General features: G+C 29.7%; 2 protein-coding genes across 2 annotated transcripts; both read right to left on the bottom strand.

The window, feature by feature from the left end:
• Positions 1-2,588: 2,588 nt before the first annotated feature.
• Positions 2,589-6,258, bottom strand: LOC145201963 (uncharacterized). Its single transcript, XM_090082903.1, has 3 exons — positions 5,992-6,258; positions 3,788-4,297; positions 2,589-3,441 (listed from the first exon to the last, which is right to left on the bottom strand). Exons 1-3 carry the CDS (start codon positions 6,022-6,024, stop codon positions 3,160-3,162), a joined length of 825 nt encoding a protein of 274 aa, XP_089939029.1. The 5' UTR covers positions 6,025-6,258; the 3' UTR covers positions 2,589-3,159.
• Positions 6,259-10,806: 4,548 nt separating this feature from the next.
• LOC145201959 (aldehyde dehydrogenase, dimeric NADP-preferring-like) lies at positions 10,807-21,130 on the bottom strand. The gene is made up of 13 exons (XM_090083156.1): positions 20,917-21,130; positions 18,901-18,970; positions 18,468-18,611; positions 17,399-17,456; positions 15,881-16,054; positions 15,450-15,535; positions 14,372-14,535; positions 13,325-13,406; positions 11,906-12,054; positions 11,626-11,823; positions 11,380-11,495; positions 11,116-11,245; positions 10,807-11,027 (listed from the first exon to the last, which is right to left on the bottom strand). Exons 2-13 carry the CDS (start codon positions 18,913-18,915, stop codon positions 10,868-10,870), a joined length of 1,476 nt encoding a protein of 491 aa, XP_089939282.1. The 5' UTR covers positions 18,916-18,970; positions 20,917-21,130; the 3' UTR covers positions 10,807-10,867.
• Positions 21,131-25,758: the final 4,628 nt, after the last annotated feature.

Below are 25,758 nucleotides of genomic sequence, written 5' to 3'. Positions count from 1 at the left end.
ATTTTTACTTTTAGAAACGAAAAACTAAACTGCTAATAGCTAAACGTTTAAGCCCCCAACTTTAAAAATTAAAAATTAAGTTAATTAAAAAACGAATTTTTAATTAGAATCTAATTTATAGCACAAGAAGTCCAACAAAAAACCAAAAGAAAAAAAAAAAACTTTGCAAACTCAAAATTTTATAGTTTAAAATTGCTGGGCCTCTAAAGAAATGTTCATGTTACCTAACAACAAAACGTCAAAAATTTTAAGAATTAAATTTTTTTGCAAATTTTAGGCATGTTATTGCTTTTGGTAAGTGTTCTTTTGAAGTTTTAACAACTTTAACCAGCTTTATTTTGGTTTGTAGGTTCTAAATATTACTGTTGCTGCCTCAACGGAAAATCGACAGTCTTCAAAATGTTTGCCAAATTTGTCTAACCAACCAGTTTTAAGTTATGGTTAACACAGTAAATTCAAATGACGCATCTTTATAAAACTAAGACTCAATTTTGAAAGGTTTCTTCTAATTCTTTTTTTTTTTTAATGTAGATAGCAGATTTTCTTTTTCTTTTCTTTTCTTTTTTTTTTTTTTTTTTAGAAAGAAAACATTTGAAATTGAATAATTGAAAAAAGCTGGACATTACTTTTGATATTCTTTATTTTCGGAAAAAACAATCAAAAAAATCAAAATATCTGTTTAAAAAAGATAACCCCCCCCCCCCTCTTTCTCTCTCTCTTTAATTAGCAACGTTTATTTTTTATGACTTATTTCAATTGAATTTTCTTATTCCTACAACTTGCAGCTTTAATACAAATGTCATTCAAAACTTATGACAGCGGGGGATTTTTTCATATGCATGCGTATTTCTCGTGTCACACAATAACTTTTTGCGTTAACTCAAAGTAATTGTAATTATATTCTATAAAAACTTACAATATAATAATTGTTATATAGCTTATTATTGTAAAATCTATCACGTTTAAGACTTTGAATCAAATAAAACTGTATTTTTATTTGATTCTTTTGATGAAAAATAATTTTTATTGGATTTAATATCGCGAGATTATTTAATTAGTTTTTAACATATTTCGATTTTTAAGAAGATAACCCTTAAAGGTCGTTGCAAACGAATAAGCATTTTTCATTTTGTTTTGAATAAAAGCTGAAATTGAGCCCTTTCTACCCTCCCTAACTCTTTCTGGATTAAATTGTTAGCTCCGCCGTTGCGAGGCAATACTTACTACAACGATAAGAAAATATTCAAAGCACGTTTTGTTTTGATTTTTAGTTTTCGTAATTATAAGGGATGATTTTTAAACAAAAACAAGAAGCAAACAAAAAAAGTGTTTAGCCATAAAAAAAGAGTGCTAGACCCACTGATTTGTCTGTACGAATGAGCTGAAAAGTTTTCTAGCGAACTTTAAACTTCAAACTTTATTTTTTAACTTTTGGAAACTAAAAAACTATTTTGGAAGTAATATATAAACTTTGGTGGTAGAAAAATGCGAAATTACTTTTTGTTAAATATAAGTTTTGATGTTAAGTTTTGAATACTGACAATAAAATTAAAATAAACGTAACACACTTCATCCAAAGAGGATTTTTTAAAGACTTTATTCTTTCTTTCCTCGTTGAATTTCTAATCTACACATCCGCATCTATTCTTACAAAATACTAAAATAGTATTTGCTTCTGCTTCCGTTATAACGCTTCCATTACTTCCTTAGTCACACAAAGTTCTGCTTTCAATCCCCTTTTTTTAAATTTTTACATTTCGGTTAAATACGGCAGTAAAACATTATGTACCACGAAAAGTTTTTTTCTAGTTGTATTTCTTTCAGTAAGATTCTTACATTTGAAAAAAAATGTTGTGATTCATCCACCACTAGTGGCGGTAGTTGTGCCGCCTCCACTTTGTTTTTCCACTTTAAACTTTCGACAGCCCTGATTAAAACAATTATCCCAAAATTTTTTTAAAATAACATCTAAATAAATTTTTAAAAATCCACATTTTACTTACCGTTGTTACATCATTTTCACTAAAGGTTGCCAAAAATTGCACAAGTTCTAGAGGTGCGTTGAGATTTTCTTGAGGTCCGTCGCGATTTTCAGAGAACCTCCTTTTGGGGGTTCAAGGACTGGAAGTGGGGAGGAGGAGTTTTAGCTCTAATAGATTCTTCAACAAAGATTTTTTTTTAGTTCCAAATTTGCTTCTCCAACCTGTTTAATTAGCGCCCATTTAAAATGAAATTCCAAACTTAATTTTATAGATAGTGGCTTCTTTTGATTACGTCCTCCTTGAAGATGCCCTTGTTTTTTTTATAGATAATTCTTATATAAAAAAAAATCCATCAAGTTTTGCTTCTTAAAATGATTTGTTTAAAAAAATTTTTTTTTAGGTGTCTTTTTAAATGATTATCGTTTTTAGACATTCCAAAAGTTTCTTCAAGAAGTTCCTAGTTTTCAAAAAATCTTTTTCTGATTATTTTATTTACTTTGCCTAAATGTCATTAACTTTATTATTGTACAATCAGTTGGTAATATAGGAATTTTACTAACTCACTTAAGATTTTCACTTCAGGGCCGTCGTTCATCAAAACAAAAGTTGAAAATAAGTTAACTGTTTTTACTAAGATTTCGTGGAATTTTACACCGAGCAGTTTGTTTATTTACATGATTATATGTTTCACCAAACTTTCGTATAATTTAAAATGAATGTTCCTAATTATATATAAACATGAATATCTATAAAATTATAAACGCAACAAGAGTAAAAAATATAAACTAGAATGTAAAGATTTAAAATATATATATAAAAAATATATATGTACAACAATTTGCGATTATCATTAAAAACTAAGAAACTCGAAACATTTTTTTCTGAAAAAAAAATTTCTCTCGTTTCTTTTTTTCTGCTATTTGAACTTTTTTTCTGCTATTTGAACTTTAATGAATTATTTTTAACAAAACTATTTATTAACGAATATGCTAATGTTTACAGCATCGACAGTATGCATCCTTCAATACGCAAAAAAAGGATTCCGTATGCCATTTAAGGTATTCATGGCAATTGTAGAATATTAAAGTTACGTTCTTCGGTGATAACCTTTCATAATCTTACCAGCTAAATTTTAAATAAAAAAAAGGTTTCGTACCCAGGCTTTAAATTGTTTCGTTTAACTGGACGCCCTTCGGCAATAATATCCTAAAACTTTGCATTTTTCACATAATGTTTGAGGATGCTCTTTCGTTTGGTCTGAAACGTCGAGTCCATCAGGTTTATCCAGTGGTCTTTGTTTATGAGGATAAACAAGAATAGAGCATTTGATGCACATTTGACCCATGTTTGACCAAGAATTTCCACTCATCCATTTTCGCTTGCACGTTGGACATTTGTATTCTCCAAAACAACGTTTTTTGCCTTGATAAGGTGTCAGTCCTTCGCCTTTTGGTCTCGCCTATTAAAAAATGCATCTCAGGTTACAAGAAAACTTAAAAGGAAGATCTTTTTTTAGAAAAAAAAAAAAAAAATGATTACGAATAAAAGTAATTTAGTGAACGATCCAAACTCTGGTTTAAACGTACTAGCGTTGGCATTTTTTCCTCTTTGTGAGAAAATTTATTTGCGTATTGAACTCCAAATATACTTAAAAAAAAAAAGGAGGGACTTTTGTGACGTGTTTGCAAACATCAAAAACAGCGTTTCTGGGAATAATTTAATAAACTTGGAAGTTCAGCGTTTCTGGGAATAATTTAATAATTTTGGAAGTTCGTTTTGATAAATAATAAATATAAAATTTACACCTCAGGACAATCTTTGATAAAATGGCCCTTGCAAAAACATAGGTGGCATAAATAGCCGTGAGGCGGCTTACGCATCTGGCGCTGAAGAAGATGCTGCTGAGAAGGCGATTTCAAGCTGTAACCAAAATCAGTCTGATCAGTATCAAAAGTATCGGAATTGTAACCGTCGAAGCTGCTGCAAGGTGATGGTCGGACCGAATCATTAGATGAAGAAGAATCACAAAAATTTTTATAGGTGTCTTCATTGTACAATCCCGAACCATTTCCGCAAAATGGCTTCATGTTTGAAACAAAATCTTCTGCATGCGGATATTGCAGAAGCTCACGAAAACCATCAACGCAATAACTTTTGCATTTCGAATCATTAAAAATCCATCCTGACAGTTCTTTCTTAACTATTGAGTTGTTTGAGCGGGAGGACGAACGGGCCTGGGTTAGATTACGCAGCAGTTCTCTCGAGAAAGAGTCAAAAAGATTAGCTTCAGTCCTCAACGGTATTGGAGAGCACACCTAGAATAACAAACTGTAAAGTTTTTCACTTAAATACAAACAAATTCCTTTGAAATCTTTTTAAAAATTCAGAGAGAACAAGATTTTTTTTTATTTGTTCATTTTTGAGAAGTCGTTGACTTTCGGAAAGCGGTTGCTAATTTTTTATTTTTTATTAGCGAGTGTTCATCAGCTCAAAATATTTTTTTGATTATTAACACTTTTTCCTATTTTTATTGTTTACAACCAAAAAAATTTGAAGTCTTTTATTTGAAGTCTCGTTGAAAATCGATGCCTCAGCGTACAAATGTTTTATTTGCAAAATACATATTTACAATTTTCTTAATTTTTCTTACAAGCGTTTATTATTTCTTACTAATAGTTATCACGCGGATAAGTAAACTGCGTTACTTAAACGTCTATTGAAAAAATATGCTTCAAAACAAAACTTTGGAACTTGCAAATAAATAATATTGTTAATCAGGATGTTTATATGGATGTTGATATGGATGGTCTTGGTTATAAATTCACATTTATTACCAACCTCGATGTTAGCAAACAAAAAATGATGCTTTTTTTTTTTTTTAAACGAAAAACCGGGTCGAAAAGTTATTTTTAGTTAAACGTAAAAATAATCCAAATTTAGGTATCAATGAAGTTGTTGAAAAAAAACATTTTGCTCAAGTGAACATAAGTTTGTTTGCTTTGAGTTTAAGACGTCATGACGTCATGACGTCATGACGTTTTTTTTTTTAGCCTAAACCGTCGGCGTCTTTATTTTGTTATATTGAAGTTCAAGTTATTGACATTAACTCGCTTAAAAATGTCGGCAAACGGATCATTTTTTCTTTAAGCTTTTTTGATGAATATCATTTCTCGCTTTTAATTAGTTATAAGGTTAACGATTTAAATTAATATTTGTTTTAGCACCGTGGTAAGTAGTCGCGATTTTCTTTGGTTACTCTAAATGTTATCAGAAAAATAAACTTTTTTTGGTCTGCTCCTGAATGTTATCTTTAAGGATTCCAAGCAAACATTTTAATAGATCTTCATAAGCTGTCTTATGACATTTTACTATTCTGATGGTCTTCTTTGTCAATGCCAGAGGTTAAACAACTCGTATTATAAGTCCCATCTCTTTTTCAAAAATCCACTTGATGTTAATTTAGAAAATCGGTTAGTCAGAAACTTAATTCATTTGGATTTTCAGCACTTGATGCGCTGTCTTTTTCATCTGAAGTCTGGCAAAAGATAATTTGTTTATACAATGTAAAATGTTTGCATGGCACGGTTTATATAAACAAATATATATATATGTGTGTGTGTGTGTGTGTATATATATATATATATATATATATATATATATATATATATATATATATATATATATATATATATATATATATATATATATATATATATATATTATATATATATATATATATATATATATATATGTATGTATATATATATATATGCTTACATATATACTTACATATAAGTTTATATTTATACTGATATAAATTTATATATACCTTTATATATATATATATATATATATATATATATATATATATATATATATATATATATATATATATATATATATGCATATTTATAAGGTGAAGAATGACAATTTTGCATAATAGTTAAAGTATTACACCGGCGAACCATTATTATATATTTAAAGTATTTGTATATAAATCAAAAAATACTTGAATCTTGTCTTCGCTTTTGGTAGAGAACATGGCAACTCTTAGACGGTGTCTTATGATGTTTTTTCTAAACTTATGATCTACAAAAAAAATCTTCTTCCAACTTTACTACTAATTTTTATTTCAGAAGTCTCATCCAAAGAAGATACGAGGTGAGCAGAAGTCTCATCCAAAGATATGAGGTGAGCAGTTATATTTATGAAAGTGAATTTTTGTCGAGGCTTGAACCATAACAATGTTATCTGTCGAAGAATTATCTTTTGAGAATCTCTTTGCGAATTGTTATTTTTACATTATAGCACCACAGCCCATAGAAAACGAAAACATTAAGCAGCGCAGGCAAACAGAGCAAAACGAGGAATGAGTGAGCGAAAATAAAAGCACAGTGTCGTTTCAGATGGGGTAGTCGTTCAATTTTACCAGTTGTGTTTACTTTTACAGTTATATAGCTGCGTAAAACTTCTTACAATTTGAATTCGTGATAATGGTAAAAATGTCAGCTATTTATGTTACTAAAACCAGCAGGGATATCTCTGTAGGAAGCGTCCTTCCTTTTAAGCCTGATTGCTAAGAAAGAAAAAACACATTTAAGAAGATATCGAGTGTAAACAGTTTATAAAGTGTAAGTAAAAACTTTTAAACATTTGAAAAGTGAAATGTACTTTTATAAGAAAAATTAATAGTCAAGATAAAAATAATTAAGAAAGAAAAAAATCAATAAAAAAAAAAAGTTTAATTATTTGTTCCGCATAACCATAAGGAGTTAGCCAAGGAAAATAAAAGTGTCGTACGTGTAAATTAAGACAATTCAAGACGAAAAGATGAATTTAAAATTTAGAAACCTGTTTAAAAAAATATTTTATTTCTAATTCAACATTTACACATGTTCTAAATTTTTTGAGGTAATTTTTTGATGATTTATTTTGCTTTAAGTATTTTAAACTGATAAGACCAGACAGACAAGACCATCTCAAACTTAATAATAATAGTAACAAACAAATAAATAAATAACACCTACAAGGATAATATGATGAATAATCTTCAATGCTCTTCTTTCAAAATCATCAAACTGTTAACAAGAATTTAATAGCTGTTTAAATTAACATCGGACCCTTCCTAGTAACCGTAATCTATTTGACAATAACGCTGACTCTGCAAATTGATTTGTTTTTGTAGTCAAAACAAATGTTCAAAAAAAAAAAAAAACATAAGAGAAAGCCGTCGTTGTTCAAATAATTTTTAGAAATCCATAACTGAAATGTTTCAGCATTTTTCCAAAGTGCAGAAATTATGTATAAAGATGTAAAAATTGAAAAAAAATGTAAAAATTGAAAAAAAAGTTATTTAAAAAAAGAACCTTTTTAAAGGTATTTGAATAATTTATACAATAATCCGGCATTTTGTTTTTTTATGACGTTTTTTGTGTACAAAAAGTTGAGCTCTTAAAATGAGCTCTTGAGTCATTTTATTAAATTTCAATTGTACAGTTATCTAAAGCGCTTGACATACTGATAAGACCCTCCATAACCCATCAATTCAGCATTTGCACATATTTTAAATTTTTAAATGATTTGTTTTGCTTGGCTTCAAGTATTTTCATCTATAAGACAAGACAGACATTAGGGTTATATATATATATATATATATATATATATATATATATATATATATATATATATATATATATATATATATATATATATATATATGAGCATTATGTAAATCCTATATATAGATGCAGATCTGTAGTTTGTAAACAACTGATCTGAAAATTTAAAATTTTTCTGAGGTAAAAAACTGAACAGTTCTTTTCGCAATCATAAAATATAAATCAGACTTGTTTGCAAGTTTTCTACGATTTCTCTTTCCTTCTAATTTTTGCAAGCCAAACTCTGTCTTTTAAAATAAATTCAAAAAAAAAAAAGAAAAAGAAAAGTGCTTTCGCAACAAAAATATGAATTTTTTTGCAACAAAAAAAAAAACAACAAATTTAACTTTATGAAATTATATACTCCTACGAGTAATGATCATTTCATTTATTGTGTTAAATAAATTTTCTTTGATTTTGGTCTTTTCAAATTTAAAAAATCCTCTCATCGTCTTGATTATCGTTTTAAGTAAAAGTGACACTCTTTCAGTCACGAATGCATTTCACAGATTTTAATCCCAAACTAAACCCTAATCATTACTGAGCTACCTCAATCAGCGTTTTTTAAAAGGGCGACTTTGACATAAGTGTTTTGTGCAAGTTCGCCCTTTTAAAAAACGCTGATTCATATTTGAGCGTTTGAACAAACCTCCAATTCTCTTTTATTCTTGCATCGACGAAAAAAAAACATGTGATGGTTCACATATTTGAAACTGCAAACCCAAAGGACTTTCTGCCTTTTGTTAATTATTTAATTTTTATTTTGTCGTTGTAACAGTGATTTTTTCATAGCAACTTGTGCATTCAACTCACGCTTTTGTATACATCTTTTATTAGTTGAATTAGTCAAGGGTTTATATCCACAAATATTTGGCCGATTATCAGTTACTGTGCAGTCAATTTTCGACTTTGAAACATTTATCGAATTAAGTAGTTTTGCAGTCTTGTTAGGTCATCCAGAACTTTTTCTGGTTTTTTTTTGTTGTTAGTTTCCTTACGGATTATTATAATAATCTGCACGAATCACCTAAAAAACAATAACACTGCGTATGGGAGGTGATAAATATAATTTTGCTGTTACCTACTGTTATGCAAGATGACTTCTGTTTTCAACTGACCAAAAATTATCATCTGTTCGCGTTTAGTATTCCTAATTTTAAGAAAATAGTAGAAATCCGCGCCAAAAAGTGTCCTTTTTGGTCCGTAGTCATTTTCCAAAAACAGAGCAAAGTGTAAGCAAAATTAAAAGTTATATGTAATATTTTAAAAAACAGCTTTTTTTAAAGCAATTTATTATATAATTTAAACTTCTATGTTATTTTTATATGTATTAATTGATCGACCCGACGGAACGACCCCGACAGATCGACCCGACATGGAGACCACAAACTTTATGTGTGTATAAACTTAAATTTTTTCCCTTGCGCATATTTTATCTTATTTTTTATCTAATTTTATCTCATACTTTTTATTTCAAAAAGTTCCAGCCTATTTGTAGGTTCTCTACCTATCAACTGGCTATCCTAACGTATCTTTAAGTTTCCTATAGAAAAACGTCAGGGCATTTTGATTTATAAAATATTTATGTGTATTTAGAATAAGTATTCCGTTGAAAATAATCCTCGTGACACTTTTTTTCTCGAATGAGGCAAGATGATAATTTTTTACGTATTTTAATCCGTAATACCTTCAATGAGGTGAAATCCTGACTGAAATATCCTCATAAGTTTTCTTCCCATCATTTCGCATTCAATTATTGTTACATTGCATTGAATCAGCTTGTTCTTCCAAATAAAACGTTTCAGCGCAACATTTCATTTCGCCCAACAGAACTTTTACAGTTTAAAGAAAATTTGAACTCGAAGTTAATGAACGCTGTTCTGTTTCTCGGATCTCGGATTTTTGGACTAGTTAACAAGTCGTCTGTCATGGCTGGTTATTTGATACTAATCAGACAGGAAATCGTCACTAAAGGGACAAAGACAGAGAGAACACTTAGCCCAATTCAAAAGAGATGATGAATGAAAACATGAAAATGAGACTATGATTTCTGGAGCATTTTAACGTTTTTTTCGGAAGTCTTTATACTTTGAAGGTTCCTTTTTAAAATTGATTTTTGAACGTTTTTGTGATTTTCTCCGATTGAATAGAGGAATTTTTCCAATATATTTAGGAAATGTTTATGACACTTTTATTTAGATCAGTGTGGTTCCTAAGATATTTTGCTCAATTCTCTCTTTAATGTTTTTTAGAATAATGTAATGTCATCCCCCCCCCCTAGCACTTGTAGCTGTAAGAAAAATATTCCGTGTTTTGGTAACACTGATTCAGATATTAGATCTCTATAGTTAAAAATTACTTTTTGCCAGGTTTTATCTGTTAAGGAAAAAAAAATATTTAAAGCCAGTTGCTTCAAATATTTAAAAAATTTTCCATAAATTGGGTTTTCACGACTAGATAAGCGAGACAAATTTATGAAAAAAAAAAAAAACAACAGCTTATCTACCTCAAAAAAGAAAAAAAAAAAAAAAAAAAAAAAAAATTATGCACGTTATTTATTAAACCAGTATCAAACGTGAAGTATTTTTCAATAAAAGAAGAGTATCACATTTTTTTTAACAGCGTTACAACACAAAACGTTAAGTTTCATACAAATGATTTTTTACAAAGTTAACGATTGTCAAAAGTTTTCTATAACTTACGAATCGCACACGCGAGTACGTTTTTCATAATTTATAATTCTTACACGCTGGTCCATTTTTCATAATTTGATTTATTCAGCATAATTTGATCTATGTGGCGTTGTTTTACAATTTTTGTGCAATCCTCACCGAGTAATCAAAATTATTTATATTAATTTTACATTACAATTATACAAATATAATGGATTTATATTACTTATCCTTACAATCATATATATAAAAAAAAAAAAAAAAAAAAAAAAAAAAAGAAGAGAAAAAAAAAAAAACACTCATCAAATTCAACCAATCAAAAAAAGCTCTCAGGAGCTGCATCGTTCTGGAATTAAGTCGATGCCCAGTCCTTTTTTGGTTACGACTTTTTAAGTTTTCGTGTTATGAAACGTGAGTTATGTTTTCAAAATAGTAAATTATAAATAACATGATAATATTTTTACAATACTAATATTAAGATTATTTATTTAAAAAAAATAAAATAAAATAACAATAAGAGTTAACCACAGTTTATTTTAGAAGAAAATTTTCAAAATTAAAAGTACGCCAAAGCTTTAAGAACGAGCGCAAATATAAGCGCAAAAAGGGACCAATGAAACAAAGTGAAACGAGAGCGACGTCTTAAACTCGGTCTAAGCAACCAATCTAACCATCGTATCACAACCCAATTTTCGTCATAGGGGGGGTATCGGATACTAAATTATTTCAAAAATTGATAAGAAAACGTAGGAATGATGATAGCGAAAGAAAAAAAAATTCTAAGCATAAAAAAGTAAAACTTACGCGTTCGTAAATTCAAATTTCTGGTTTTTCAATAAGCAAGACTTTCTATGCGAAAAGACGTCGAACGATTCTTTTCCGTGATAAGCTCCCATACCACTTTCGCCAATTCCCCCAAAAGGAAGATTTGGAACTAAACGCACAAATAAATCACTAATGGAAATAAATGCCACTGCTACTTATGGTAAAAAAAAACAAAAACTTATGGACTTGCAGTTGCCTTTATTTTGCTTAATAATAAAAACAAAAAAGATTTTTCCAAGTTACCACCGCCGTGGACAAGAGCGTCATTGACACAAACGCCTCCAGAAGACGTTTGGCTTAAAATCTTCTCCACCACAGATGAATTGTTAGAGAAGACATATAGGCCCAATGGTTTTTCTCTAAATTCAGAGAATATAAATGCAAAAATAAGGTAGAAAAAAAAACACAAACTTAAAAATACTAATAGAATAGGCGGAGATAAATGGTTTAGTAAAAATGGCATTTTTTTAATAGAACAAATCTCTTTACCTTGAATTAACAAACTCTATAGCTTCCTCAACTGTATCAATAGGAAGAATAGGGAGGAGTGGGCCAAATATTTCTTCATTCATTACAGAATCATCTGATGTGACATTTGTTAGAATTGTTGGCGCGATATACAAAGTACTTTTGTCAACTGCACCACCGTAAGCAATTTTTGACGAATTGATTAACTTGCAAATTCTCCTAAAGTAAGGAAGTCTTTCGATTTATCAAAACTGCTAAAAAAAAAAAAAAGAAATTAAAGAAATTATAAGATATTTTATACTCAAAGTGTCTTTCGTTTATGATTCTGCCATAACTCTTAGATTCTTTTGGATCGTCACCATAAAATTTGACTATAGCTTTTTTTAGCGATTTAACAAGAGCGTCTTGAGATTTTCTGATACACAATATATAGTCAACTGACAGACATGTCTAAATGAAGAATAGAAAATGTCTAAAAATTAGATTAAACAAATCAAATTCAAGATATATATGTACCTAATATGGTATTGTTTAAATATGTCACTAAAAAAGGAAAAATAGTTCGTTCCTCCTGGTAGCCCCCCCCCCCCCCCCCCACACACACACACACACACACACACACACACACACACACACACACACACACACACACACACACACACACACACACACACACACACACACACACACACACACACACACACACACACACACACACACACACACACACACACACACACACACACACACACACACACACACACACACACACACACACACACACACACACACACACACACACACACACACACACACACACACAGATGAGTGATTTTTAGTGGACGGGCACTATTTGTTTATTCATATTATTGTAAATCATAAGAAGTTAAAATCTAATATGAATTTATAAATCTTAATGACGGATTAGTAATCATCAAGAAACTTGTTGCACTGTTTCTCAGGAAATGTAATCAACTCACAAACAACAGAGTATGTGAATTTACATGATATTCATGTTGGAAAATTTGTCTTTTCAAAAAATTGCTGTTTCCTAGAAAATCTATTTTAAAATTTTGTAAAAAAGCTTTTATTCAAAAAATCAAAAGGAAGCATAACGATTACTGCTAAAACAACTTTACGCAGTTACGACATTTCATACCACAGCAGAGTTCTACTCTAGATTTTGCTCAATAAGTACCATAATATGGTGTCAAAACATTTCTGTTGATGTTCCAAGCTAGGATTGTTTTGTAAACTGCTTCAGATGGCAACTTTATTACACACAAAAAAATAAACCCCTAAATCAGATACTAAGATTGAGAAACAATATTTCTGGTCTTGCAGCAGTTTTCCATCCCAGGATGATAGGAGAGGAACTGCTGCTTTGTATTCATTTGTCAATTTCAATGTAATTTTTTGCAATGGTTTAATTCTTTTAACATGAATTGATGAATGATTCAAGCTGAACAGTTCAAGCTGGCTGGATTAAGACTAAAATGCTGTACAGCTGAAGTACGGATAAGAGTTGCATTTTTGTTACTGATTTTGGGAATGTCCAAATAAACTGCCTGGCAAATATTTAGTACTTTTGATGTTCAACACTTGAATTGTTTGAATGATAAACTTCCATATTAATTGTAGGCTTTCATGATTGATTACTTGTTGATTGCTATGCAGACTAATTTAAATTATAAAATTTGCACAGTTAGTAATAGCTAACCTGCCCTGCATTACAGAACTTTCCCCAAACAATTCGCTGAGAAATTGTGTCGAGATTACATGTCTCATCAATGATAGCAGGGCTAAAGAAAAAAAACAGCAACAAATTATAAAAACAATATAAAAGTAAAGGTGAATCAGTAACAGATTACTAAAAACACAAATTCAAGTATCTTTCACATCATCTTCAACACAAATACACCTTTGCAAGACAAAATCAGTTAGCTCATAGCAACAAATCATTGTATGAAAAAAAAGGCATAAAGCCCAAGTTTTAAAAAGAAACCATAAAATCAAATTTTTAATTAAAAGTAAGGGCTTACAAAAATAGGTTTTAAATTTAATAATATATTAATCTAGAAAAACAACCAACTGCACATTTATTTAAAAAAAGAAAGTAAAATCAGTGAAAAAAATAATGGAGCAAAAACAGAGGTCCAGAGTTTGAAAAAAATCTGTGTCATTACGCAAATTACAACATGAAAATATAACAGTAGAGACACACAAAAAAGTGGAAATACTTAAATGCATTTGATAGTAACTTTAAAAACTAAATAGATAAAAACAATACCTCTACGTACTATTTAAAACAGCACTCTGAACTTCTTTTTTAGTAGTTTTAGAAGTGCACCGCACAGTAAACATTTCAGACAATCCTTTTTTACATGATCTTAACTGAAATGATCAATTTTGGCAATTTTGGCATAGACCGTTTTTGGATATATTACTTTTGGTATTTATAGTTATTACATAAAATATTATCTTTAGCAGTTCTCAATATAACTTCAATTATTTATGCTATTGTAACTTTTATCTTCTTAATTATCTTTTACTTTACTTCACACAAATTTTCATAAACTCAGCTTAGAAAACATTAGAACCCCGTGAACACCTGAACATTTTAAAAATGTTTATTTAAATAATCCATTGATATAGTTTTAAACTAATGCTATAACATTAAAATCTTTTAATGAATTAATGTTAGATTTTGCTATTGATTTCCTATATCTAATGATATGAGCAATCTAATAACTTTTTACCAACTCACCTTTTCCCCCCTAGTTCTAAAGTTACAGGGGTTAAGTAATCACTAGCAGCTCTCATTACAATCTTGGCAATAGATGGAGCCCCAGTGAAAAAAATGTGATCAAATCGCAGTTTAAGAAGTGCAGTTGTTTCAAGGACACCACCATTAATTAATTGAACACAATTCTAAAATATCGAGAAATATTACGAGTTCTGCATAAAAACAAAGAATTTTCTAAGCTTATTCAATAAAGAAAAAGCTTCTGAAAAAATATGTAAATATAATATTATATTGTATAATATTACATTATATTATATACTTTTTATCTTCCTTTCAATATCAGTAGAATAATATTTGAGATATTGACATGTTTAGTCTGCCTCAAACCCATTGAAACTTTTTAGTCAACTGGATCCTATTCATTTGTCATAGTTTTATGTTTGCAAAAATAATTAATTTCAGACCAAGAGTGATGATAGTCAACAATAACACTTCATTTAAGTTAAGAAAATAATTGCAGATCGACATGTTTTAAATCAAAGTGCTAAAGTTTTCTTAGTTTATAAATGATAGTAAACATTTCTTAGATGAAAGTTGTCAACCATTTACAATGTTTTCAAAGCTTAATTTCATCATTGAGATTGAAAAATGATCAAAAAAAAAGCTATAAAAAATGGTCACTTCATGGGTAGGTAAAATTTGGAGTGCCAACAGCTGAGCAAATGATATAATTATGAATTTAGAGAATTTACTGGATTATTGAAATAATAAATAATGGAATATAGTAGTGTAAATCTTAAGAGAAACAGAATTTGAAAATTCCTATGAACTTATTGTTTGACATTTTTCACAGAGAGTTAATGCGATTAAAATAGAAAAAGACATCACACGATGCGTGGATGCTGATTTAAAAACCAATTCGATTGTCTAAAGAGACAACTTAAAGAAGAAAAAAGATCTGCATAAGTGAAGTGTAGAAAATATAAATATGATTTCAAAAGGAAAATCATGCTGCGATTCTTGTAAACAGACATCAAATAGTGAAGCTCTTTGATATAACAAAAGTAACAAAAAATTTTTCTAAAAAAAAACTACTTACTTTATTCAAATACTTTGGAATGAGTAATTCAAACACCTTAGCCACATTTGGTGCCATTTCTGAGGGCTTTATCACAGCCACATTACCTTTAAAGATTTATTTTTAAGTAATTATTCCTATTATTCATAGAAATTTTTATATATGCATACATACATACATACATACATACATACATACATACATACATACATACATACATACATACATACATACATACATACATATACATACACACACATATATGTATATACATATACATACATATATATATATATACATATATATACATATGTGTGTGTGTGTATATATATATATATATATATATATATATATATATATATATATATATATATATATATATATATATATATATATATATATATATATATATATATATATATATTCATACATTAAAAAAATCTCAAACAGACCTGCTGCCAATGCTCCAGCCAATGGTGAAAGCAATAAGTTAACAGGGTAATTCCATGGGCTAATAATTAAAACAACACCTTTTGGTTCTGGGCGAATCTCACAACTATTAAGTGCATTGATTAAGTCTGGAGACACTTTAGTTGGTGCCATCCAGCTTTCCAGATTTTGATAACCTAAAAAGATTAATTTTGAGAAATATGATGAAGGAGCCTGATGAACAGTTTTGTAAACCTCAACTGCTGTATTGCAACATTTAGTACCAGAATTATTTTCCTTAATGAATGGGGTTTCAAACAGTCTATTTAAAAACTGAATATCAGTTCAAACAACACAAGTGTAACATGTATTTAGTAGCAGAAACCTTTCTGTAACATGTTGATAAGATTTAATATTAGTATAATTTATATTTTTATTTATATTTTTTTATATTATAATTTATAATCTTATTTATATTTTTGGTTCTTTTATTTATAATATTAATTACAAATAAAAGAACAAAAATATAAATAAAATTATATTCATTTTCATCATCAAATATTTCAATTGATTTAATTTACTTTAGCATTAATACCTATTTAAATAACTAACTGAAGGGTTTGTGCACTAGCTCTCAAAATGTTTTGAATTAGGTGACAAACACAATAACTCACCCAGCCAATGTGGAAGTATTTTCTCTACCTGCAACTTAGGCAATAAGTAAACAACTTTACTATACAACTTTATTTAAGTTCTATAAAGAAAGTTAAAAAAGAGCTGACTTGCTCCAAGTTAAATAATGCCCTTACAAAGTTTGAAATAAATAGTCACAAAATATATCAGGTTGCTGATCTCTGAAACACCTAAGCTGCATTAGCAATGATATCAGATGTCAGATGCAAAAAAAAAAAATGAATGCCAGATGTAAATATCAAACTTTAAATACTCAGAATGTTTTTGATCAATTAAAAAAAAACATATTGCTAGAGGAAGATCGTGTGTTCAAGTTACTTTAACATCTTTTAAGATGATAGAAAAGTCAAAATAAAAGTTAGAGACTTGATGAAGTGAATTATTATTTTTTTAATTTAAGAAAAATTATAGTTCTTAACATCTTTTTAAATAATACTTCATAATAATATATGCTAATAATAATATATGCTAATAATAATATATGCTAATAATAATATATGCTAATAATAATATATGCTAATAATAATAATAATAATAATAATAATAATAATAATAATAATAATAATAATAATAATATGTGCTAATAATAATAATAATAATAATAATAATAATAATAATAATAATAATAATAATAATAATAATAATAATAATAATAATAATAATAATAATAATAATAATAATAATAATAATAATAATAATAATAATAATAAAGATAATAATGACAATAATAATAAAGATAATAATAGCAAAAATAATAACTATTTAAAAAAAATAATAATAATACTTAGAGCACAAATTTAAAAGATAGTTCCAAAAACAAACAATTATAATAATTGTGTCAAACTTACAGTCACCAATTTCTTTTCGCACTTGAAGTAATTCCATGAGATTTGCTTCCACCTTACACTAGATCAAATCATTATAAAAAATATAAAAACTATTTTACTACGATTTTTAAAATAAAAAATAGCTAAAAATGTAAAAACTTTTCTAATCTTTTCAAATATTTTACAGAAAAATACTTATGCTAAAGAAGGAGTGATATAACATAATTGTTCAAAATGTTTATGAAGTAAAGTATTATTTAGCTTATAGTGAAAAGACTTTGCTTTTCTAAAAAAAAAAAAAACCTTTTCAATTAGTGCTTACAAAGTTCTATAAAATTTATTTTTTTTTACATGTATAACAATTATACTCCAACCAGCACTTGTAGAGTGACAAAAAAAAAAAAGATCTTGAGTCTTGACTAAATTATTGTTTTATTTTAGGTGTGTTATCATAAAAAAAACAGCTTATGTTTTAAAATATATCCGTAAACATAATGATATGCACATTGGTATTCAATTTAGCACTATAATGTTAAAAGTTAACAGGCTGGTGCATAACAGGCTGGTGCATAACAGGCTGGTGCATAACAGGCTGGTGCATAACTGCTGGTGCCATTATGATTAGCAACAAATGAAAAGTTATCATTGACTTTCAAAATAAATAAAGGAACACCAAGATTGAAGTTTCTTGAATTATGTTCAATAATTTTTGATTAAGCTCAAAAACAATACATTAATTGCAATTAACATAGGTTGAATGTCATCAAATACAAGCGCATCATCTTTAAGAAAGTCATTTAACTAATCCAGTAAAAAAATTAAAAATCTTCATGGCTTTTTTTGGTATACAACTATATTGATAATTTTAAAAGCAGTTGCTGAGTGCAACATAATGATTGCTAGCTGTTAAGAGCCTACATGTGTAGTGAGGTAAATGCAAGTAATGATAGGATGTATATGAAACTTAAAAAGAAAAAAGGCAAAAAAAAATATCTCAGATTTTTAAACTTTACAAGAAAAGTATACTGAAGTAAATTTAATTTGAGATTTTCTAAAATAAGAAAAAATCTTGTATTTATGCAATTCATACTTTGTGAAGATCCTTATACAAAGCGTCAAATATCAAATCTTCATTTTCATCAAGCATGTCACTAAGACGTTGAAGTTGATGCAATCGGGATTCAATACTTCGCATACAGCCACTATTGTAACTGTTACGCAGCTCATTTACTACCTAAATTAAACAAAAAGATTTTGCATGTAATACAGATAAAAAAAAAAGTTTTTTACAAATAAAAAAAAAAATTTTAACTGATATTTAAAGCAGTTGTTCATTACTAAAATTTGAACTTTGTACCTAAATAACACATTTCTAATGACATTTGTAATTTCTCAACTTAATTACACTTGTTGTGTATTCCAATAAAGTGAGTAAGGCCTTATTTCTAGAAACCATTAAGATAAATATGTAAACACTATTGTATTTATCATTTTAAGTTTAAAAGTATATAACTATTACTTACTGCAGATAAATCCATTTACAAATATTAAAGGAAGTTAAACTGAGTAACAAGTTGTAATTGATAACTATATCTAAAAAAAAAAGTGTTTATAAAAAAATATAGACATAGCATGCATGTATTTTTTTACAAAAACAAAAAATTTGAGTTTGAAAAGTTTTTTAAGTAAACTAAAAAATTGCAAAAAAAAAAAAAAAAAATTTAGTTTTAAAGAGAATCTGGTGAAACTTACTTATCACAATATATTATCAAAAAAAGTTGTTTTATAAACTAAATTTTACAAATAAAATAGTTCCTTATAAAATAAATATTTGATTTCTTAAAAAAAGAAATTTTTTTATATCAGGAAAGATTATAGAAAAAAAAAGTATGTTTGTTTACTAATGTTTATAAGGTTTTATGCTTTTAAAGTTGCTGCAGTTTCTTGCCTTCAAATTTCACATATTAAGTATTCAAAATGTTCTCAGCTACTTCTCTCTTAACTCAGGAAGACATAAAAAAAGACTATGCAGTGCTAAAAGCAGAGGATCTACTTGAACAGAAATTAACCTTAATATATGTATGCTGTACAAACTAACTTTATTTCAAACAATCTTCAGGGGCAAAAAACTAAACATTAAGAATTTGGAACACAATGTGGAATGTGGTGGTCATGTATTATTTAATGTGGTTCGAAATTAAAGATATATAATAACTGAGGATCCACCTTGAGGGTAGTGAAAATGTAGGAGCAAGTTATTGAGAAGTGCGTCATTTATGAGGCTTGGTTTGACCACAGTGAAACTAACCAGTTTGCTTTGTCATTCTCAATTATAGTGGTTTTTAAGAGTGGACCAGATCCCTAAAACTAGAAAGTCCTCATACGAAGACTTTTCTGCTCAGAAAACAACTTCTGCTTCCTCTCTTAATATGGTGATTAAATTCTCACTAAATTATGTACCTTGAAACTATTTCAGAACCTTTTCAAACCTTTAACCTTACTATTGAAACAACCATGACTTTCAGTGTGAAGAGTATTATCTCTGAAACAATACCAAATAATGCTCAGAGTAATGAATGAGCTGTAAAGAAGACAATTAGTGCATATGATGCAGTATTCAGGGTTTTTCTGATATTACATCATTAATTCACAAAAAGAAATATCTTAAAAAAGTGATTTTTTAAACTTTAGTTACATTGTATATTATATGGATGCATTTTAATATTACATGTACATATGCATATATATATATATATATATATATATATATATATATATATATATATATATATATATATATATATACATATATATATATACATATATATATATGTAATTACACACACACACACACACACACACACACACACACACACACATATGTAATATATATATGTGTGTGTGTATATATATATATATATATATATATATATATATATATATATATATATATATATATATATATATATATATATATATATATATATATATATATATATATATACATATATATATACATATATATATATGTAATTACACACACACACACACACACACACACACACACACACACACACACACACACACACACACACACACACACACACACACACACACACACACACACACACACACACACACACACACACACACACAACACACACACAGTGTTTTTAGAGCAAGCTTTTACACTCCCCTGTTAAATAAAAAAATCTTAGATTGAAAGTTAAATGACTGATGTTAAAATAATGTCTTGGATTGAATAAGTCAGTCAGAAAAAAACAACGATTTTTTAAGGGAACCTTTGAATTCAATTCATAATTACTTATCAGTATAAGTAAAATTGCCCAGTTTGGTTAAAATAAAATGTTAGAAAGATTTTTAACAAGATTTTGTCAATCGAAATTCAAGAACCTCATTACCTTTCTTAAGCATGCCTCAAAATTTTTTTGTTTAGTAAACAAAATTTTTAATATATTTCAAAATAACATTGTAATTTTTAAATAGAATTTAAAGATTACAATATTTTTTTGCTTTACCAATATTTAACAATCCAGTAAGAAGGTTGAGTTTTGGCTGATTTGTCAATGTCCACCATCAGGTGAGTCTGTTTCGGGAAGAATCTATTAAGTGGTTGTATTTACATTACGTCACTTAATTTCGAACCATTTTTAACACCTCCCTCCTCCCTGTAGCAGGTCGTAACATTTTTGCTTTCATGCCCACACCTAAAAGTACGTCACAAATTTTTAACCTTAGCCTGATCGGGTGCTGTTCAGGATTGAAAGTGCAAAATGACGTCAATCGTTGACATAAAACCAAATTTTTTACCAACACATTAGATGCAAAAAAATGTAACAAATATTAAGAAGAGATAGCATAAATGGGCTGAAGAGATCGTAGGGTGGGACCTTAAATACCACTATACCAGGCGTAGGACAACATCATCAAACTCTTTTGCTCGTCCGACAAAATGGAATGGAAACTTGTGATTTTTGTGGTCCGATGTGTTTGGATTTTGAAGTCCTCTATCTGGTAATTGTAAGAGAGGTGTTGGTGGTGGTAAAAAACTATTAGGTATGACGGTGAAGTAGGATCCTATCGGTCGTTTACAGCATCTCTAATTTTCACACTTAACGATTTGAATAAAATACTGACTTGTTCTATATATTGTGTAACAAGAGAAAATTCGATTTAGACATTAGACCAAATTTTGGTGTTTTACCCCAAACTTGACATCTTCTTTTACCAGATCATCACCTATCACCTATCATCTATCGTCAGAACAGCCGTGTTAAGATGGTCTCACTATTATCGTAGGGGAGGATTACTTTAGAATTGCAATTCTTCTTTTAACCCGATACTACTACAAAAGGCCGATTCTGGCGCATTGATACCCCTTAAGTATGGGAGGGTATGTATATCGTTGCATAGGGTGACATTAAGGAATTAATAAAACTTCTTGCTGTGTTTTTAATTAGTGTTCTGGCGCATGGATAGCGTAATGGGGGGTTCAATGTTTTTTTTCCAAGATGGCGGATGTGTAAAGAAGTATAAAAATAATCATTTGTGTATCTTTTAAGATGCGTAAGAATTCGAAGAATTTGTTTCAAATAAACTAAATTTTTCATACCTTTTTATTTTCTTACCTTGTAGTGTCCAATAGCCAATGTGGTGTGATCATTCAATAGGATTCTTTTGTCATCTTTTGCGCTGAGTGCAACTTTGTTAATTTCTTCAGTGTAGATGTCGTGAAGATGAGATCTGAAAACGTTCATGGTCGCAAGTTGTTCATTTCCAGTCAATAAGCAGTCTTTAAAATGTTGGTGAGTAATCTTATTTTTGACCACGTTCTTTTTCATCCCTTTGCATTTTTTGTGTTCATCTTTAGTGATTTTGTAAGAGTAGAGCTTGGGTCTAAGTCCAACAAACTCTTTAATTATTTTTCCTCCGGCTTCGTCTTTGAACATGCCGATGGTCTTATTATTTAATCCTACTTCAAAGCCAACGTTTTCAATGGCAGGATGGTTATTAGAAAAGTTGCTCGTGTCAAACATGTTTTTAAGATCGTTTGAAATGTCTTTGAAAAAATCATCCGTTTCGATTTCGTAAAAAAGTGAGTCAGTGTCGGTCATGAGCAGCTTGGCTTTATCACCGTATTTAGGTTTGATGTATCCGTAATGGAAATCAAACATCAAAGTTTTGCTCAAATCGAGGATGCTCATTCCCAAGTAAACAGGTTTATCGTAAAAGCATTTTGTTTTTTCCATGTGAATTGCGATTACGTTTTCATCAAAAATGGTGTTTCGTTTATAACGAGGGGCTTTGGATAATTTTAAAGCTTCTTTTTTAGTGGTGATGAGTCTGACATCAACGCGCTTAAGAATATTTTCCATTGTTTTTCCAAAGACAGAGTTGTTCATGAGTTTGAAAAATTCCTTATCAGATTCGTTGGTAGCTTCTTTTCTTTTATCGGTGTTGAGGTCAATGTATTCTTTCATGAAGGGTTCTTCTTCAAAGGCGATACCACGATGAATTTTGGTGATGACTAAACCCAATCGTTCATAGAGTTTTAGGTTTTCGTGATGAACGACGTATTTTTCTTTCTTGTTTAAATTTGGAACAAGTTTGTCTACTTTTCCAATGGTTAATCTTTCAGGAGCCAAAGGGTAGTCGTTGTGTAAATTGTGAAGCTCATCAGGATAGCTCAAGTCAACTTCAAGTATGCATGGCATGCTGCGCCAATTTTGAAGATCATTCATCCATCTGAATCCTCCAACGGGAAGAGGTTTGCTCATGGCCCATCCGTATAAATTGTTGGCGTCTAAATACTGAAGGAATTTCGATGGTTTTGAAGGATCATATTCGTCCATGTATTTGTTGTTAGCATTTCCAAGTCGGTTGGATATCATGCTGATTCCACCGCGTATTCCTTTTCGGATCATGTTGAGCATGTCAATATCGGTTATCAATTCCAATTTAATTTTAGTTTTCTTTAACATGGCGTCCCAGGCTAATCCAGGAGAGATGTAATACCAGGCGGGATCAAGGCCGTAACATTTTATGCATACGTTTCTAAAATTTTCAAAGGCATCTGCAAGAATCAGCACGTCAGACTTGTTGTACAGCTCGTGGTAATCTTTAAAGGTTTCACATCCAAATACTTTCCAAACGTTTTGTGCATGCGCGTAGTCTTCCTCTTTTGCTGGTTCATCTTCCAGTTTGGAATAAAAGGCTTTGATAGGAGGCAATTGCGTTTCGGAAAACTTTTTAACCGAGTCTACCCATTCGTAAGGGTAAATGCCTTTTTTTCTTATCAAGTTAAACTGTTTATCTTCAGAAAAATATTTTTTAACGTTTTTGCATTGATCGTCGGTTAGATTTTTAGCCAGTTTTTCTAATTTGTCAGGCATGAATCTGGTGGTGTCAATAAACCTAATTTCTTTCCAAACTCCTTGAAGTTTACCTTTTTTATTGATAAATTCTCTTACTTTGATTTTTTTCGAGAAGCTGATGTAATTTTCTTCGTTGTTGGGTATGCAATTGAGCTTTCCACCTAATTTCTTGATGAATAAATGACAGTCGTAGCCAGACAAGTTATGAAAGGCAACTGGAATAAATTTTGGAATTTGATAATCCAAGTTGCATTTATTATGAGCAGCACCACGGTATTTTCCAGTCAAATGACAGTGGTCCCATACTTTATCACCGTTAAGATCTTTATTGCAAATGTGACATTCAGTTGCAGCTTCAAACTTCTTCTTGTCCTCATCAGTTTCTATTTTATTTTTTTCCCATTGTTGTTGTAGTAAATCGCTGTCGTTCCAAATCTTTTTAAGGTCTGCTTCAAGCCTGGTGATAAATTTTTTAGCCACGTCATCATCATCGCTTTCAGCTGTGTACGTTTCAAGCTTTCCCTTGTAAATGGTCTCGTCGTAGCATTTGATATAATAGACGATGGAACTTGGAACATGCTTTTGATATTGTTTGGTGTACGATTCTTTATTATTATATTCAGTGCTGTCATCGATGGGCTTGATAAAACTTTCAAAGTCGGCATAGACCACAAACGGATGTCTCATACCCTTTTGAAAGTTTTTAAACTCAAGGGTCGACCCTTCTTTAGGAAGATCGATTCTCATTGGAGCATTATCATAGCAGCTTTTCTTCTTGACCAAAACCTTGCATGCACCTTCTGCAAAAATATCTTTTATGTTGCTTTTTCGATGCTGAAGAACCGGCAAACCGACTGAAATTTTTAATGAGACAATAATGGCTGTTTTCTTCGTTTGAAATATACAACAAATCAACACAATGCTTTCGGTCCATAAAATCAGATACTCGTAAAGGTTGAGGTGCTTTTTCTTCATACTCATAGACGTTTACGCTAATTTCAGGATTATTCACTTCAAACTTGTCGATTTTATGGTAATCAACAGGAAATTTTATTCCATCCCAATCGAGCTCTTCTGATTTTAGAATCAAGTCATCATCAATTCTTTCGTTGTCTCTATTTTTAAGGTTTAGAGCTCTGGTGACGCACCACTTGAAGCATTCATTGTCGTTGTTTTCCATGTTGATGATTGCCTTTTTGTTTTTCAACTTGGGAGGTAGCTCCATGTAGGAAGAACCGCTGAGAGGTCTATAGTCGATAAAATTCATGTCCATTTTTAAAATCTTGGACAAGACGCCATTAGATCCCAACTTGTTGTATTTGACACTATTTTCCAAGATTTTTTCTTCCATTTGCCTTATTAACGTTCTTAAATCCGTAGCCGCTAGAATAATTTCCGAGTTGGATGAAAAGTTTGCTTCCCGAGTCACTTCTTCACCAGTCATGATGCTTACAGATTTCATTTCGCGCGTTAAAATAATTCTTACTTTGGTGTTTCTTTCTCCCTCCATGGTTTGAATGGCAGACTCTCTTACCAAATTAAAAAAGGATGCAATGTCTTGGTATCGAGAAGAAGGCTTGTAAGAAAATTGTCTCACAGCACGCTCTGCAGAATGTTCAGTCATTTTAAACTTTACTGTAAATGGTTTTGACACAGGCTGTTTATACACTGTTCTTAATACAAGTGATTTGATAGACTTTATCTTTTCATCGATTTGTTTCACTGATTCGTTTACATTCTTCTTGACTACTTCAGGAACGTAGGGATCTATCCATTCTTTAATATCATTAAACTTAGTTGTAACATAGGACGCCACACTTTTTGCAACTGCCGTCAGACTTGAAAATAAACCAGGTCTTGGTGCTGGAACTGGTCTAGGTGTAATAACGTTTGTTGAATCGATAACCGGTGTGTTAAGAATAGAGAGTTCATCTCCTGTCACCCGATTTTGCAAGAGAGTAGAAGGTTCGAATGAAATCAAGTCGT

Source organism: Hydra viridissima, unplaced genomic scaffold, assembly GCF_058129835.1.
Source record: "Hydra viridissima isolate aposymbiotic clone 2 unplaced genomic scaffold, HvirCarnegie_v1 scaffold_3, whole genome shotgun sequence".
NCBI classification, from domain to species: Eukaryota; Metazoa; Cnidaria; class Hydrozoa; order Anthoathecata; family Hydridae; genus Hydra; species Hydra viridissima.
This window is presented reverse-complemented; position numbering and strand designations above follow the sequence as displayed.